The 19,632-nt window shown below is 37.7% G+C and overlaps 1 protein-coding gene and 1 long non-coding RNA gene across 9 annotated transcripts in view; one reads left to right on the forward strand and one right to left on the reverse strand.

Moving 5' to 3' along the window:
• Positions 1–7,774, forward strand: part of Pwwp3b (PWWP domain containing 3B) — a 34,154-nt gene extending 26,380 nt beyond the window's left edge. For 4 of the 8 annotated variants that reach the window (XM_006257301.4, XM_063280257.1, XM_006257303.4 and 1 more), the window contains 3 exons: positions 724–852; positions 3,174–3,308; positions 3,934–7,774. In XM_006257301.4, the coding sequence (XP_006257363.1) occupies positions 4,155–6,194 (2,040 nt within the window). In that variant the 5' untranslated portion in view covers positions 724–852; positions 3,174–3,308; positions 3,934–4,154 and the 3' untranslated portion in view covers positions 6,195–7,774. Of the gene's footprint in view, positions 1–723; positions 853–3,170; positions 3,309–3,933 lie in introns of those variants that run through there. The other 4 variants (XM_006257305.5, XM_063280256.1, XM_063280255.1 and 1 more) reach the window with 2 other exon arrangements.
• Positions 1–19,632, reverse strand: part of LOC108349242 (uncharacterized) — a 67,975-nt gene that overhangs the window by 4,807 nt on the left and 43,536 nt on the right. The window lies entirely within an intron of this gene.

The raw sequence follows: 19,632 nt of genomic DNA on the forward strand, positions 1-19,632 counted from the left end.
TCCATCCCAATCAATATCTTTCTCATTCTACTTTAAAAGACATTTAGCAGCATGGAATTCCGAGCTATATATATATATTTGGCTTGCAAGTATTTATTTATTTTTTTTTCGGAGCTGGGGACCGAACCCAGGGCCTTGCGCTTGCTAGGCAAGTGCTCTACCACTGAGCTAAATCCCCAACCCCGCAAGTATTTATTATTATTATTTTTTAGAAATTTTGTATCTGTCTTCATCTGGGAATTTGGTTTATGGTTTTCTTCGTTTGTTGTGTTCTTATCCTAAGTGGAGTGTGTGGGGTGTGGGTATATTGTGGTGCAAGTGTGGGGGTATGCTTGAGAAGAGGAAAGGAACCAGTGAGAGTGGGAGTGGGAACAAGGTAAGGCAATGGAGGATAAGTAGGAACAAAGCATATGATATGTGCATAAAAACGTTCAGAATGAAGCCCATCATTTCCCAGTACTAGTAAAAAGAAAAGAATCACCTATAGACATAGGATGGCCAAGAAGGCTACTTAAACTATGTAAGAAATATTCAAACTGGGGTTTTCTTACTATGAGATAAAGTGTTTTGCAACCTCCTCAAGAAATCGTCCACCCCCAGGGTTTGAATGTGAATTACCCAGACCCTTGCTCCTATTACACTGTAAAGTTCTTTAAAGGGGAGCATTTCCTCAGCTCCACACTTCAGCGGTTTTTCTTGGCAATTGTCTCTCCTGTAATTCAGGGAGTGGCCTTCAGCTCTGCGTCACCGTGGAGGCCGAGCCTTCTTTGAGCAGCGCCTGTGAGTTCTGGCTTGCCAGCCTCGGGGGAGGAGCTGCATTTTAGCAGGCTGCAGCTGACAAGAAGCTTCAAGGTAATGTCTGACTTAAATTTATTTTCTAGTAACTTCTCGGAGCTCTGGGATAAAAATAAGGAGAGAGGAAGGATGATCTTGGGGTGGAAGGAATGGTTTGTGATTTTAAGAGAATTGGTAGCATTTTGAGGACATTAATCCTCTGGAACTTTTGTATCTCCCAAGGTTTTTTAAGTCCACAGAGTAGAAAGGGTGATCAGATTACAGCCTCTAAATTAAGGCTTCAGGGCAGCATGGCTGTTCATGCTAATTTCCTAACTTGGCAGACCTTGTTGATATTACGAGGTGTTCTGTTATTCTATGAAGTTTCAGACATTTATTCATTTACACAGAAATACAACTGATAGAAGTATTCAAAAACAGTGTGGTCATACATCTGCTAATTGGAATACACTGAAAAGTATGGCTATGTTACATACATATGAGTACCCGGAAGGGTCTCAAATGTGCAATTGAGAGAAGACATGGACACAATATATGCATGTATATGTATATGGTTGGAAAAATGTGACAGAAACTTCTGTGTTAGCATTCAGCATTTTGGGGTAGTCAAGCTGCTAATTTTAATGTGTAACCAATTTCAATATCAAAAGACTAGCTGACCATGTGATTATTTGTATAACTGAAAGAAATGAAGCTCGAACAGCTACCCATTTTCTTTAAATATAAACATTCAAAAAACTCATGTACATATACTTCCACAACCATACTTAATTTTTTTCCAGTAGTGGAAATTTTCCTAGACTTGGTCACATAAGTAGTATGGATGCTGTTCTGATTATAACTCTGTGTGTCCTTCTTGCAATTCATTATTTCAGGTCATGCGTAGAGCCCTAGTTGCCAAAAATCATTTTCTGCATCATCTAAGTGTACAGATAAAACAAAATATTTAGTTTATTCCTGTAAGCCATTTAAAGACTATTATATGGCATGATACATGCACGCTCTGTAGTATTATGTGTCTGATAAATAGAAAACATTAGCCTCCACCTGAAATAATTTGAAAGTTTCTGAGGAGAAAGTACATGGTAAAGAGAGAACAACAATTACATATGCTATCTCAATATATGTGTGTTAGTATAATGTATGCAACTAAATCTGAAAAATTTATGTGTATTCTAACAGAAATACATATAATCTATATAGTTAAAGAATCAGGGACTGCTTTAACAGTCTATAATTTAAAGTAGTAATTCATTTTTATTGTTTTTTACATCTTCAGGGAAACATAGAGATAAAATATTACACGCTTGGGAAAAGCCTAATTTAGTAAGTTATGTAAACTCATGTGGAAAACACTTATTTATATAGAATTATGTTCAAACCATACTGTAGAGTGGGGTTCATGAACCTGGTTTGAAATGGGCATTCATTCCTCTATCTATGTAAGCAAAATTGTAGAAGGAAAATATTAATGGTCGAAATTTGTGTTAGGTTGTACGTAACTTCTATATGCATATGTATTTTGAATCATTTTAATTCAATAAGCTTCTGGATCAGAAGAAATGCTGTGGTAAAAACATTACCCTATTTCTACCCTGTACTATAAACCCTTAAATGTCTTATTTAATGTTCCTAAATCTTCATTTGGTACTAAGACTCGAACCCAGGAGCTTAAGTGTGCCAAGCAAACACTGAGCCACATCCTTAGCCCTTAGTGCTTATGTTTAGCATAAAGAATTCTCAAAACCCAAAAATGCTCTCAAATTTCTAGTGCAGCTTCTATCCTTCTTCCCTAAGACAGATCTTGTGTTAAGGCCCTGCCTATATATCACCAACAGGCTGCCATTCTGGTACTGGTCACAAGATGGCTAAAGCACCAGAAAGCCTGAATTTCCCTCAGAGGACCATTTTTATGAAGCAGGAAAACAAAACAGTGATACTGTTTTTTCTTTAATTATTAAGACTATGAGACACCGCATGCCACATAACTCATTTCATTGAAAACAACTGCACTTTTAACCAAGGAATCCATATGAAGATTAATGGGTAGATTCTATCAGAAAATCTATATTGTGATTCATAGGAGACACAAGCTAATTTGTTACCTTCCTCTCCTCATGCCTCACCTCCCACTTCTCTAGAGTGAGATCCATTTCAGCGTGAATGGTAAAGAATATTTCATCTTGAGAGAACACAGGAGAAAACAAATATGACATCTGCATTAATGACTATGTCTCATCTCCTCCCTGTATTGCACAAAGGCATGCCTGCTAGTTTGGGTAGGCAGGGTTTGTTTGTTTGTTTGTTTGTTTTAACACTTCTTCCCTTTATTGATTGGATTTCCTGTCTTCCTTTTGTACAACCTCGGTTAATAGCAGAGGTGTCTTGAGATTGGAGTGACTCCAGAAAGGCAGCGTAACTACATACGTGCCCCACAGGGTGAAAGACCTGTTTGGAAGTCAGCTGGCGTGAGGGTCACACAGCCAGACTACCTACCAGTGTACCAAACAGAGGTAAGTAAGACTCTCCCTGTTTCAGGAAATGCTATACGTTTGAAAACATGCTGAGGCCTTAAAGGGTACTTGATTTCGCTTCCTGCTTTGCATCTGTAGCATTTGAGTTTCAAAGTAACTTTTGTATTAACATAATTCAGTTAAGAGTTTGAAGTAAAGGCATATGTTCAACTCACACATTGCCTTTTAGTGTTAAGGAAACGTTGGAAGCATTTAACCACGTAGAAGAATTACATTCCTTTTAGCTCATTTTTGAACTTCTGAATAAGACTTTGAGAATGGAGCTGAAAATTCAGTGAGGCCCCCCATATGGTCCTCATGAATCCTAAATTTGAAGATTCAGTACCACAGGAGAAATACCAGGAATGTGAGAGTATTGAAGTATCCAGTAACATAAATAAATTCCCTAGCATACAACTACTACTGATACATATTCTTCAGCAACATTATGAGTTCTTTAATTGGGATTAGTGCGCAAGTTTATTTCCTGGTATTATCTCCTTATTCATAAAACTGCAACGAGAGACCTCTCTTATCTTTTCAGTTTGTCTCTTTCAAGTACATTAGTTTGACTTGTACTTCAGCAAGATACTTTCATTTGTTAATAGTGTTTTCCCTATTTCAGTATCTTCCAGAGTTCTCTTATTCAAACAACATGTTCAAGTATCCTGGGGACATATCTGTGGAAGAAAACGGTGCACATAAGCTATAAACTCTTTGTGGTTCTAAATCAAAAAGAAACGTTACTAAGACTGGTGTTTTGATAGCACTTGTATTTGCAGCCACAAGGCTAGCCAATCTCTTTGTCTGTAATACTAACTACTTGGCACATTAATCTAAATCATAATGGATGGTGAATATGTCCTATGTAGTTGGAAAGACCAATTATGGCCAGCCAAAGTTTTAGATAGGTCTGAAAGTCCTTCAGACAGTAAGAGGAAAAAGACATTGTCTGTAGAAGTTGAAATACTTTCACTGGATGAGAAAATTACCGTGGAAAGCAAAGACACAAAAGTCCTAACCAAATCTGCTGTCGAAGCCATTATGTCCTCTCTAACAGTGCAGTCAGAGGTCAGCTTTACACCTACGGAGGAAACTGCCTATGAAAGATCACTGAAAATGGCACTGGAAATCGTGGAAGAAAGAACAAATCAGAGCCACGAAAGCATGGCAGAAGAGCAACATATGGCTACAGCATCTGAAAATGTGCCACAGCAGCCGCCTGATTCGCCTCCTCATAAAAAGTTCCGGAAACTCGAAAGCAACCTCCAGGAAGACTCGGCTTCCATGTTGCTGTGCTCCGAGAGTGATGATTCCCTCTCCGACGAGAAGTTGCAGGTGCACACAACCAGTGAGAACATGCCAAGTGAAGTGGAAATGAAGTCAGAAAACTTAAGCTGCTGCCAAACGTACCCTTCCTTTTCAGATGATGATGATAAAAAAGAAGAAAAGAAAAAGATTGACATCTCGGCGATCATGTCTGTGAATTTATCGCTCAAAGAAGAAAGCGAATTTATTAAAGAAGAAAAGTTTGTCCCCTCATCAGAAGATCTCGCTGTACCCAAAGAGGAGTCCCAAGACATCCTCCCAGATGCCCCGGCTGTTTCCTCTGAATGCTTTATTGTCTCAGAGAATAACATGGAAGATCCTGGAGAGGGCCCATCAAATCAGAATCCAGGTTCCTATGGCAGCCAAAGTCAGTCTACTGTGGAATCAGATGTAGGTGCTGAGACATCCACTGCAGGGTGCTCAGGGGACTATCAGGTTTCCCTTCCTGCCCGTGATACAGTCAACAGTGATCTACTACTCCAGAGACTGGATTTAGAAGATCTTGAGGAAGAAGCCCGAGCTTCTGGCAAGCTTTTGTCTCTAAATCCTGCCTGTGCGGCTGCGTTAGAAAATGATGATGAGGACGACGATGAAGACCTTCCACGTTTCATCCTCCGTTATGAGACACGTGCATTTGAAACCGGCATGATAGTGTGGTTTAAATATCAAAAATACCCATTTTGGCCAGCAGTGATCAAAAGCATCAGGCGGAAAGAGAGGAAAGCGAGTGTGCTTTTGGTTGAGGCAGACATGAATCCTCAAAAGAGAGGCGTTAGAGTATCTTTGAGAAGGCTGAAAAAATATGACTGTAAAGAGAAACAGGCACTAGTGGAGAAAGCCAGGGAGGAGTACAAGGAGAGCATTGATTGGTGCGTGTCGCTGATTTGTGACTACCGAGTTAGACTAGGCTGTGGTTCTTTTACTGGTTCATTCTTTGAGTATTACGCTGCTGACATCAGTTACCCGGTCAGGAAAATCATCAAACAAGATACGTTCAGAAATATATTTCCAAAGCTATACAATGAAGACGCGGGGGAGCAATTGCCTGTGGCATCTCACGCCAAGAGAGTATCTTTCCGGAAAATTCTCCCTGATCGCATGAAGCCTGCTCGGGACCGAGCTAACAAGAACCTTGTAGATTTCATTGTCAATGCAAAAGGAACTGAGGACCACCTCCTGGGAATTTTAAAGGGCACAAAAAAATCCAAGTGGCTGAAATCATTTCTGAATGCAAAGAGTTTCACACCCTGTATTGAAACCTACTTTGAAGACGAAGATCAACTGGATGAAGTGGTGAAATATCTACAAGAAATTTATAAGCAAATTGACCAGAAGATGCTGACTCTGATAAAAGATGACAAAATTAAGTTTGTCTTGGAAGTTCTTCTACCCGAAGCAATTATTTGCTCAATTTCTGCAGTTGATGGCTTAGATTATGAAGCAGCGGAGGCAAAGTATCTAAAGGGACCATCCCTTGGCTATAGGGAGAGAGAATTATATGATTCCAAAATCCTATTTGAAAAGAGGCGGAGGTCATTACCAAATGAAGGTCGTTAATTATGCCAAGAGTTGAAACCAAAATGGAAACTAGATGAAACTTTGGAAAAGTAATCTTCTAAAAGTTCCAATGCATAAATATTTGCTGAAAATGAAGGGAGGGTCCTTGAATTCTAAGTTCTTTTATTTTTTGAAGATCCATGTGATCCGCAAATACCAATACATCCACCTTTATTTTCTTGTGCTTTTTCAGATTCAGCTTTATCAGTATATTTTTAGCAGTTTTTCTAATATATTTTGGAATGCATAATTCTTAGGCAACTTTAGGGGGAACTGTTACTTTGTTTTATGATATTTTGGTGTCTTTGCTGTATAGGTAAATACATTATGTACATTCAGTTCAATAAAACTGCACTGGTGTTAGATTTTAAGCAAGAGAATTAGAAGAGATGTCTAAAACAAATACCAGTTATATATTTTTTTGGTCAATTTTTTTATAAAGTACTGACTTTTCTCTTAAGATAGCCAATTTATTTTTCCTGCCATGCCTATTTATTTTTGGGAAAAAATATCTCTAAATCATAGAACCAAAGATAGATTAAAATTTGCCACATATATACAACTAACCACAATTGCTTCTGCAAGAAAACAATCTAAAATTAAAAAGTAAATGGGTTATCCACATGTAATCTATCTGAGTGTACGTATGTTTATAACACCTCAGCATGCAGAAAATGATTGTTCATTGTACACTTCTCTGAAATTCTAGTTTGAGGAGTGTCTGTCGTTCAGTGCTGAATAATTTCTAAAACAGATAAACTTCTGGCTATCTTCATTATCATGAGTAGATCATAATATAGCAATTTGAGTACATGTAGAAGACAGTTAAAATGAGCGTGTCAACAGTCTAGCCACCCTACAGTCCAGGGTTGCTGCTTCATATCCTTCTAGTTTGATATAAAGTAAGAAAAGCAAGCACTGTGTTCAGTCCTTTCTCCGAATATAAAGTCATTTGTCTCCAACCAAGCAAGCTTTAGCATCTGGCTTATTTCTAGAACGGTTCCAATTGGTTCCAGTAACATAATTGCCAACTGGTTAATCATTCCAACATACTAGATGGACCAGTATCTGGGAAATTGGAAAAATGTTACAGCAAAAGTTCTTTACTTGCTACATGTGGCCGTTATTCTGTATATGGTTATGTATACAAAATTAGTCGTTCTTGTAACTTGAAACAAGATTTTTTTTATAAGACTAAATCTTAGAAAAGCTAGTATATTTAAAAAAAATTAATGTGAAAAGGTGTACTAAGGGCTTAACACAAACCTATCTCCATTTTTACCTCACAGAGTGAGGCAACTTTCACTCTTGGGCTCTTTTGTGTTCATCTCACACAGCTCTGTGTTTATGTACAATTTGCAGAATTTTGGTATTTGATTTATAATAAAGCTCTCATATCTTTCACTTTAGATGTTCATTTCACTTTAGATATATAGAGACATTGTGGTGTTTGTGTAAATGAATATATGTACAAGCATATATATCTACATGCACACACAATTCATTTAAAACTTGTAAGTGTTGTCATCATTTAACTCTTGTTATAAGTTGTCATTCTAAATAAATGCCCACTTTCAGGATTGAATTTGTATTGTTTTAAAAAATCTTCCAGATTATTTATGCTTTGTGTCTTAACAAAACTATTTTTAGACCCCACCCAAAACTTCCTTTATTATGCATAATCTGTCAACCCCCATAATTTCCATATAGCTTTGAAGAGTGCATTATGACACACCATACCACACAGTATGTCGACTCTTTGATCTGGGAAAATGCATTATATTTACACCATAATACTGTGTCCCTCAGGTTCCAACATATTGCCCCTTCAGTATTCCTGGGAAACTATTTCTGTAATCCTAAATCTGTGTTCTAATATATTTGTTGAAGTTGTGTTTAGAGACAGGGTTTCTCTGTGTAGCTCTGGCTGTCCTGGAACTCACTCTGTAGACCAGAGAGATCTGCCTGCCTCTGCCTCCTGAGTGCTGGGATTAAAGATGTGTGCCGCCACCACCACCACCACCACCAAAAGACTCTCATACACTTTTATCTCTTAGTATTAAGGTTATAGATTGCCTGTATTTGAAAATGAGAGCCTCAGATTTCCTCACATTAGTTAATGGTTGGGTATTCTGATGTAAAGACCGAGGCACTCGGTCCCTTTCGAGATGTCATTTTTCTTTTGCCATATCCTGAACTGAGACACCTCTGCCCTTTGCATGGGTCATCAACTGGTATTTGGTCTGTGGAAAACAATGAACTTAACTTCTTCACAGTGCTCCTAGACTATGTGGCTGCTGCAGCTCTTATGGCTGTTGCAAGCTGTAAATTTGTTCCAAGATGGACCCTCAGCATAAGATTTTAATCTGAGGGAAAAGCCTGTTTTGTCATCTACCCCTAGCTATTGTTTAAAGGTGACCCTCATCTCCAGTTAAAAGAAGAACACTCAATTTCAAAACCAGATTTTACTTAGGGGTTTGCCAAACTGCATGAAGATCATGTACAGTATTCAAAGGGTTATACATCTGTGTGTCTGCATCCAAACAAGGAAAGAATGGAATGCTGAGACACGGAATTCCATAAAGATGGAAATGCTAAACATTTTGAGGCACGTTTTCACACAATCAACACTGGCCTGGAACTCAAAATGTATTTCAGACTCACTGTGAACATACGATCTCACTGTTCTTCATGTATGCACCATCTTGCCCAGCAAACACGAGAATCTTGAATATCTAAAATCATCTGAACTTTCAGCCGGACACTAGCAGTAATTTGAAACTGCTGAAAGTAGGTGTTCAAGCAGCTGGAAATTTAGCAATGAGCCAGAGAAATATCCTCTTTTAGGTTAAATAAGAATATATTTATATATGGTTAAATACAGACAATGCATAGTTAAAAACCAAAGCCAGTGAATTGGTAATCCTAAATTGATGTGAGCTTTTAATAAAAAATAAATGTTAGCAAAGCTAATGCTCATATAAAAAAATCAATGCTTAGGCCTAACCACATTTTCAGCTGTTTGTGTGGTTCATCTGAACCTCATTTGGGATACCATACATACTCAGTGTAATGACTGTATCAGCTTAATGTTTGTCTTCTACTGGGAGAAGGGACTAGTTTTCTTTCCCATGCCCTTCACCTTACAGAAGCTCTCTTTAATGAAAATTAAGTTGTATTTCTTATTGAATGAGTGCCTCCACATTTTCCTCTTATTTAATACACTTGTTTGGAGAGGGTGACAGAATCAGCCAGTACCAAAGGACATTAAGTGATACATTATACACATTTATGATGTCAATTTTCAGGAATAATGGAGACGGAATGGACTTGTTTGAGTAGGCTCTCTGAAGCTTGACTAGGGAACATCAATGACAAGGCAATTCACGGAAGCAATAGACATGGTGGAAAAAAAATTCTCAAAGTTAATTCTTTGAGAATACTGGGTGTAATGAAAAACATACAGTTCAACCAAGATGTTTATAGTTGGATGGGTGGATTTTAAAAATCTGATACATAAATCATTTAACAATGAAGATATGCTCTTGAAAATATGTTACCAGGCACATTCATCATTTTGAAAATGACAGTGCAGGCTTACACAAACTTCGATGCTCTAGCTCTGCTACATCCCAAGGTTGCATGCTGTGTTCGATAGCTCGCACATCATAAATCTCTACAGCATGCTCCTTCACTGAATACAGAGGGAAACTAAAGCAATGGCAAGTATCCATGTACCTGAACAGAGAAAAGCTACAGCAGAGCCACAACATGGATAGCTAAATAAATGCTGTCTGTAAGTAATACCAAGAAAGAAGCTTTCAGGAGTAGAAATTGCCCTGGATGAGGGAGTGCAAGTCAGTGGCAAGGGAATGCAAAGGCCTCAAATATTATACTGCACTCCTGTAATATTTTTATACACACTGTGTGCTTCAGCTAGTGGCATTTATATAACCTGTGTTTCTTACCTTAAAAATAATCAATGCTAATATAAATTTAATCTTAAACTTTGATTCTTTCAATTTTGTGAGCCTTGTAATAATGCTTATTAATTAGCTATCTCTAATCTCTTATTATTATTCCCAACAATTATCTACTGCTGACTATCCTAATATTGACACTAAATCAAAAATACAGAATAGAAGGGTTGTGAGAGCCAGAGGCAGTGGACATACGCTGTGAAAAACTATTTGCCAGTTATGATAGCACCATTGTACACACAAACTCTCATTGGCAGTGGCTGCATACACAAGGCCTACGTAAGATCAAACTAGTCGGGGTTGGGGATTTAGCTCAGTGGTAGAGCACTTGCCTAGGAAGCGCAAGGCCCTGGGTTCAGTCCCCAGCTCCGAAAAAAAGAACCAAAAAAAAAAAAAAAAGATCAAACTAGTCACCCTAGCTGTTCCTAAAGTTCCACTCTGGCTGAGACGCTATTGATGTTGATGGCTACTTGTGGAGAGTGAGTTTTCTTCAGAGATAATGCTCCTGAGAGCCATTCATCCCCTTGAAGGTGCTTCTACATCCATGTCTATACAAGCAGTACTTAGTGAAGTCAGTGTATCAAAAATAAGAGCGCATGAGATTCAGAGGGAAAATGCTGAAGAGGAGGGGGAGGAGAGAAAAGGGAGGAAATTTGATCAATACACATTGTGTGCTTGTATGAGACTATGGAACAAAAGCGTAAGGACTGGAGAGAGAGCTCAGTGTGTAACAGCACTTGCTCCTCTTGCGGAAGATCTGAGTTTGGTTCCCAGCATCCACTTCTGGAGGTTCTCAGCTGCCTGTGATACCACATCCAGGATGTGTGATGTCCCGCCCTCCTCAAGCACTTGTCTTCATGTTCACATACCAGAAGCAGACACACGACCATACATATAATTAAAAGTAGTAAAAATAAATTTAAAACAAATAAATAAAATTTAAAGAAACCCATAAACATCCTTATTACACTGCTTGCCTCAAGGCTCTGAGATCGTCTTGGAAGGAGAGGAGAAAAGACTATAAGAGAGGTAATGAGTGACTATATGAAAACAGTGTTTTCTAGACACATAAGATGTTTTAAACACACACTTAAGTATTGGCATGCACAACATCTTCAAAAGCTCAAACCACACAAAAATCCCATTACAGAACTCAAGCCAGTAGGCATGAATTTTCACCTCTAGTTAAGGAACTGTTGGCATCTAATTGTTGCCAGGAAGAAGAAAATCAGTTTTCTTTGAGGGTGTGACTTCTGGCAGATCAATCACACTCCAGGGCCAGCCCCCATCCTCAAGAGTATTTAGGCTGCACAAATGGGACTCAAAGAGTTAAGAGTGACTGCCTTGTCAAAATAAGAAGTTGAGTGAGTAGGAAGGTAATGGGGAGGTCTGAGAGGAGTTGGTGGATATGGTTATGACTAAAATACAGTGAATGAATGAAAATATACTGCATGAAATTCTGAAAGAAATGATAAAGATATTTAAAGCCTGAAACAAGACACAGTTTTTAAAGGTAACACTTTAAAGGTCACAATTACTCACATAATGATAAACAATTCAATTAAAAGACTCAACAGTAATAAATCACAAATTAATATAAAAGATCTGCAAGTTTCAGGACACCAAGTAACTATTAGTGTAGAATATCCAAAGAATTCTAATATCATTTTAAAAAATTTAAAGCATCAAAACTAACAGGCCCAGCAAAATTCAATATATTACTACAAAACATGAAGCAAAAATGATGCCGAAGATTATCTAATATAGAACATGTTATAATTCCTACATGGAATTAAACGGTAAATGGGGAAAGGAAAAAATCAGTGTCTTTCAACAATAGAGTATGTATTTATCACAGCAAGTGTCTTACCACAACAGTTAACTAAGAAGTTGGTATGAGAAGTATGTTTTTGCTATTGCTGTGTCAATCTTGACCATGTCCTTTGGAGGAATTTGAAACACTTGGGCCTTCTCAAATAGAAAAGAGTTTACCACTACTATAAAATTACTGATAGCCTTAGCTTCCTGTCTCCAATTCTATGCCTCTTAAATTGATCTTATCTAGGAGATCCAAATAACTATGTACCCACAGATTCCCACTTCCACCTCCCCATGTCAAGTCAAATGATTTCCTATACCTTAGACTATCTTATAATCTATCCCTGTGAAATAAGGGGTGTGTCAGTCACACTTAAAGTCTCAGTCTTTTTTCTTGCAGTCATTCCTACATCATAGTTCTCTAATTTGAGCACAATGAAGTATGTTTCTCTCTAATAAGCCAATAATCTGAGTTCTTGTAGCTGATACGACATTTAAATGAATCAGAAACCAACAATGGCACCCTTCATTAATGGACAAATTTTGTCCCTGTATGTCCTTATTGTTACCATCCTTCCACCACCCATGAGCCCATTTGAAAATAATCTAATCAACTGAAGAGCACTTACAGCTAATAGTTTAGTCTCAGAAATGGAAAAAAGGTGAGAAATGATCTCCATAGGAGTCAAAGAAGCCAAAAGCTTTATCAACAGCATCTAAAAGCTAAAATATGGTTCAGCTATGCCCTGATGCTTCTGTGAAGCAAACAAGTTGTTTTAAATCTGTGGAAGTATTAATACATTATGATGGAAGCCTGTGTATAATGTGCAGTACATCCTTAACTTACTAGCAATGAACTAGTAATCCAGGTAGGGTGTTGCAAACCTATAAGCCTAACATTTCAGAGGCAGGCAGGATGACCATGAATTCAAGTCTGCTGGTACTACAGAGTAAGTTTGAAGCTAACCTACGCTATGTAGTAAAAGCACTAGTATTATACATGTTTAAACATACATGACACACGTTTAACTAGACATTAAAATTTATTCCTGGAGCTGGAGAGATGGCTCAGTGGTTAAGAGCACTTGCTGCTTTTTCAGAGGACCTGAGTTCAGTTGCCAACACCCTTTTTTGGCAGTTCACAGCAATCTATAACTCTAGCTTCAAGGTATCTAATGTTCTCTTCTCCACAGGTACCTAAACATATATGACATACACACATACACATGACTAAAGATAAAATGAAGATTTACTTCTCATCCATCTAAGCACATACATAAACATTTGTAAAGTCTGTAATTCACTAATTTTTAATCATATAGGATCATTCTCTATGAACATTAACCAGTCATTTTTAGTTAATCAATAACGCATAATTTTTATTGATTGTACATGGTAAATTAAATCAAAACAACTCTTGTCAACAAGCTTATCATCTCAAATGGGGATTCTCATAATCTACCAATCAGTGTGAAATCAGAAACTCCTTTAAGGGTTTCTATACCGAAATTATAAATGTAACATTTCAAGACCACTTAGTTAAGACTCATAAAATGTTCCCCCTAAATGTAAACAACCAGTATCCCACGATCATAATGGTGTCATGCATGGCTGTTTTAGTTTTTGTTTTTTTTAATGGGAAGGATTATGAGATCCAGGACAGCCATCAAAACTTTAACATAATCTATCACCTTATAGCTGAACTTCAAAGGAATATTTTATACAAACCATAAAGTACTAACTCATCCACATTTAATGGACAAAACAGCTTTACAGTCAACACTTACACAAGGGCACCTCATACACATACAAACATAGCACATGTTGGTTAATTTTTGTCAGCGTCACACACAGGAAGAGGAGATCCCAAGATATTGCCTCCACCAGACTGGTCTGTAGGCAAGTTTCTATAATTAATTGATTTGGAAAGGTCCATCCCAATATGGGCAGTGCCAGCCCTGGGCAGGTGTTCCTGGAGTATCTAAGAAAGCACACTGAGCAAGCTATGGAGAGAGAGCAAGCCCTGTAGGCAGCATTTCCCCATGATTCCTACCACTGACCCAACATGGGTTCCTGCCCTGACTTTCTCAATAATGAACTGTGACAGGGAAATATAAACCAAATAAAGCCTTCCCTCCCTAAGTCTTTTGGTCATGATGTTTAATCCCAGGAACACATAAACTGACAGGACACATATTACCATACACATATAGAATTAATCTTGTAACCCTCTCAGACCTGTTCCCTCAAATCTCTAAATTCATTAATACATTCTTATATTAACATTATATAAACCTTTATGTTAATAAATATCTCAAATAAGAAACTGTAGAAACACAGTCCAAGAATGGAGTCGTGGAAGGGGAATTCTGAGTGCTTGTGAGAAAATGCCAAGAAAACCAAGAGTGAACTCAGTTTCTTCAAAACACAGGATCGTTCTTGGAATGAGATTTCATGCACCTCCCAGGTGTAGCTGATAGGGGTGAGTTTATTTCTGCTGTTGTTATTCACGTGTCTCTATGGAAAAACAAGTCTTTTTCCTGTGATTCTTATTAACCCACAGAGTATAAATTGTCTGATGCACTGAAAAAAATTTGGCTATTGCAAGAGACTTCAGTCTACCTCACCTTCAGGCCCCCACTCTCCCATTTTCCTGCTACAAATACGAACAGTAAACAAGAAATATATATTCATTAATTGAGGATAATCCTATAACTACCACATTTCATTATGACATTAATAAGAAGCATGTTTTATCCCAATTCTTATAAGCATTTTATTTTTGTTTTGTTTTGTTTTTTGTTTTTGAACAAGAATCTCTCTATGTAGCTCTTGCTGTCCTGGAACTCACTATGTAGATCAGGCTGGTCTCAAACTAACCTGTTTCTGTCAGCTGAGTGCTGGGATTAAAGGTGTACACCACCACCGGCTTATAAAGTATTTTAACTTTATCTAGATAGTGAATATAGCTAAATATATAAACAAAAGCATGAAAATAGCCACATGCATTTTTTTCTAGCTCCATAAACATATATGTTTGTTCTTGTCCTTTATAATTAGTTTCTAGTGAGATCACACATGGAAGCAGTTATATTCCAGTAAAAATTCTCTCTAGTTCAGTTTTTCTCAACTGTCCTAATGCTGCAACCCTTTAATACAGTTCCTCCTGTTGTAGTGACCCCCAACCATAAAGTTATTTCATTGCTGAAATTTTGCTCCTGTTAAAAATTATAATATCTGATATGCAGAGTATCTGATATGCAGCCCCCAAAAGGGTTGAGACCCATGGGCTCAGAATCACTGCTCTAGACCATACTTATTTAAAAGGAACAGTCATGGAGCTCATAGCACAGCCCCACAGGCCAAAGCAGTGTTAAGAAATAAGCAGGAAAGACTGATAGTACTCTGATTAGGGATGGTAGATTTGTGCAACCACCAGAGCCACTATAATTAGCCCAAATTAATAAAAACTGGCCAAAAGTATGTTTTAGAAAGTTTGGCTAAACTATAAAAACTACTTCTAAAGTAAAAGTAAATTAATGTAATTCCAATGTGCCTGACTATGCAATGGCCAAAAAACAAACTGTGCTTTCGTCAGAACACAAACACACACACAGTACAAACATCTTCCCGCTCTAGATTTTTCCGGTTTAAATGTTTATTTTTTTAATCTTTAATTGTCTGAAGAGACATGAGGCCCAATCACACATTAGCCTTGGCCTACACAGAGTAAGGATCATCACTTCCAGTCTTCCTCCTCTACTTGTCTCAAGGAAATTCTTAGGACACAGTAAAATGCAAGGACCCCTTATGAGAGCAGTGCACTGACCTTGGAGCTATTCTCTGAAGTACTTGTCCGAAATTGTTCAGCACGTTAATGATTTAATAAGAACAAGGAATATACTCTAAAATAATGCTGAAAACATATTGACTAGAACATTGTTCGACCATAAAAAGAATACACTCCTCTGTCACATGCCAAAAAAGAATGATGGATTTCAAGACAGCGTAAACCAGAGGCTGATTCTGCCCATACACATGCAATCTAAAGGATTCATCCTTGTAAGTGAAGACTGAAAGTGACAGAGGCTCAGATGGGGAAGGAGGCAGGTGGTTTGTTTCTCTGATTTCTTTCTTGCATTTTATGTTGTGATTTTCTGTTGGGCCTGCGGGCCGGAGCAGTCAGTACCCATGTGTCACAGCATGCGTCCAGAGGTCGAAAGACAAGGTGCTGGGTTCAGTGGGCTCCTTCCACTATGTGGAACCTGACAAGGTACCTTTTGCGGGCTGAGCCAAGCCATATTTATTAACAGAATTACACTTTAGCCAGATTAAAATTTTCTGGAGATGTGTTTCACAGCATGAATGTACTTCATAATAATGAACTCTACATTTGAAAATGGTTAAGGTAGTCATTTTGTGAAGGCTTGTTTTAAACCATAATTAATAGAGATGCAGAATCTATATATTACCACCAAGGGAGTCCATACAGAAAAAAGGAAGCTGCTGCATCGTTCTAGATTATTGACTTATTATTGCTTACTTATCTACGGTCCCTTAATCCCCAGGTCAGAGCTGACCTTGAGATGTCCATGCACATGACTGATAATACTACAAGAATGTCATTAACAGTGCTACTCTTTATGAAAGAGAGAGCAGAAGGGGGAGTGGAGGTTGTACATTTCGTTCTCTGTGGCAAATCCATGGTGGATTTGCTTTTAATTCCCTCCCTTAGAGCTTTAGGATTGGATAGCCCCCTAGTAACATTTGCCAGCAGCATTAAACACAAACAACCCACTGATTGGTGACAGAAATGATGGACTGAGACTGAAGAGATAGCTAAGGGTTAAAAGGCCCTGCTGCACTTGCAGAGGACCCAGGATTTGCTTTCTAGCATACACAAGGGCTTACTACCATGTGTAACTTGTTCCAGGGCATCTAGTGCCCTCTAGTGGCCTTTGAGGGCACTACACACGTGTAGTAACATGTACAGGCAAAACACCAATACAGATAAAAAATCATTATAAAATATCCCAACAGACTAATTACCAGACCCCCCCCACCAAAAGGAGATGAGGCAAGACTGAGAAAAATAAAGTGCTTTCACTTGTTATGCTTCAGACCCTAGAAGATGCCGATTTACATGAGGCTAGATCTCTCTCTCTCTCTCTCTCTCTCTCTCTCTCTCTCTCTCTCACACACACACACACACACGCACACACACGCACACACACGCACACACACAAAGATCAGACTCAAGTCTTTACTTCTGCTTGATCATAAAGTTTCAAGTAGCAAAACCTAAGCTTGAGTTATTGGTAACATGAATAAATGGAGCAGTACAATGAGAGTCAGTGGACCATACTATGAGAGGAATCCTTACCCTCCTGGTCTTTTTTCCTTTTCTATCTTTTCATTGCTTTTAAAGACTTTAAAAAATTGTCAAAGCACAAACCTTCCTTACAAGACTTGTAGAAAAGAAAAAGACTTCAATGACATCATGATAAAACATATAATGCATTACCCTTTATAAAAATAAACAATAAAAAATCATTAAACAATCAAATACAATTCACAACAGCAACCCTGGGAAGGGAAAGGAGAGCTGGACTGACTTGGTTGTCAATTGTGTTGGTTGTGGTTACAGAGTTAGAGTGGAAGAAAGAAACAAGAGGTCCACCACAACAACGACAATTAATAATAGTGTATTCAGTATTATTTGTGAGATGAATAGACTATCACTGACCTCACTACAGTGAGGAAAAGTAGGTAATTATGTGAGATGTGTATATTAATTTGTCTCATTAGAGTAAGCACTTTAATATACAAATGTAGAGATGTTTCTCTGAGAGTAACAGAGTTATTGTCCTGTTAAAACTGATGAAACCTGGAAATATTGTAATTTGGATGTACATTTCATGTCCCTTATTTACCATGTATCGTAACATAGCAATGCAAGCCACTCTTGCATACCATCTGGTTCCTGTCATATCAGGTAGGTAAGAGCTATGGTTCACTGCTACTTTCCAGCACTGAGAGGATTTTGCCATATAACATTATCCTAGGAGAAGGTAAAGTTTCAAAATATAAAATATGATTTCTATGAGTATATATTACTCATGCACTGTCCCAAAAAGTTGTGAGGCAGGAGCCATATGCATCCTATCATTTTATACTCTTTTAGTATATATAATAGGGGACTGGAGAGATGGCTCAGTGTTTAAGAGTGCTGACTGCTCTTCCAGGGTTCTGAGTTCAAATCCCAGAAATCACATGGTGGCTCACAACCATCTGTAATGAGATCTGATGCCCTCTTCTGGTGTGTCTGAAGACAGCTACAATGTAATCATATAAATACAATAACTAAGTCTTTATATATATACACATATGTATATATATTAATATGTATATTTTAAAAATAAAAACAATTGTCCTTTTAAAATTCCTGTACTTATAAATAGTACTTATCAAAAAGGAAATTCACTGCACATGTGATAAGGCCATTTTCACTGCAATCCAAAGCCAGAAAAAAATAACAAACAAAAAATGATATACTAGTCCTTTATAGATGTGAAAATTCTCAAGATATATAGAAACTATATAAGATTATGTTTGTATATGTAATATTTTACAAAGGTTCATATATTAAATGCTTAGGCCCTATCTTGGGATAGTTTGGAAGTGGTAGAAAACTATGAATAGTATATACACTAGAAGGTACTCAGGTCATTGGACACAGGTCTTAGAAGACTATAATGGGACCCAATTTTTCCACTTCCTCTACTTTTTATGTCCTGGTAATTAAGGGAACAGGTTTGCTCCACCACACCCTTCTTATTATGAGGTGACAATACATCACTAAGGTAAACTGAAAATCAAAACAGTCCTGGATTCATTGTAACCTAATTCTCAGTATTAACACCAGAGGACACAGAAACAATACCCAAATTAACAAAATCAGAAAGGAAAAGGCAGATATGATAAAGAAACCAAGGAAATTCAAAAATTCATTAGATCCTGTTACAAAAGCCTAGAAAGCATTTGATAAAATTCAATACCCCATGTTAAAAGTCATGGAAAGATCAGGAATTCAAGGCCCATACCTAAACATAGTGAAAGTAATTTATGGCAAACCAGTAGCTATCATCAAACTAAATGGAGAGAAACTTGAAGTAATCCAAATAAATTCAGAGACTGGACAAGGCTGCCCACTCTCTCCCTACTTACTCATTATAGTACTCGAAGTCCTAGCCAGAGCAATCAGACAATGAAAGAAGGTCAAAAAGGGGATGCAAATGGAAAGGAGGAAGTCAAAATATCGCTATTTGTAGATGATATGATAGTGTATTTAAGTGACCCCAAAAATCCCACCAGAGAACTACTAAGCCTGATAAACAACTTCAGCAAAGTGGCTGGGTATAAAATTAACTCAAACACATCAGTAGCCTTCCTCTACTCAAAGGATAAACAGGCTGAGAAAGAAAGAAGGGAAATGACACCCTTGACAATATACTCAAATAATATAAAATACCTCGGTGTGACTCTAACCAAGCAAGTGAAAATCTATATGACAAGAACTTCAAGTCTCTGAAGAAAGAAATCAAAGATCTCAGAAGATGGAAAGATCTCCCATGCTCATG

This window comes from Rattus norvegicus, chromosome X, assembly GCF_036323735.1.
Source record: "Rattus norvegicus strain BN/NHsdMcwi chromosome X, GRCr8, whole genome shotgun sequence".
Classification (NCBI taxonomy): domain Eukaryota; kingdom Metazoa; phylum Chordata; class Mammalia; order Rodentia; family Muridae; genus Rattus; species Rattus norvegicus.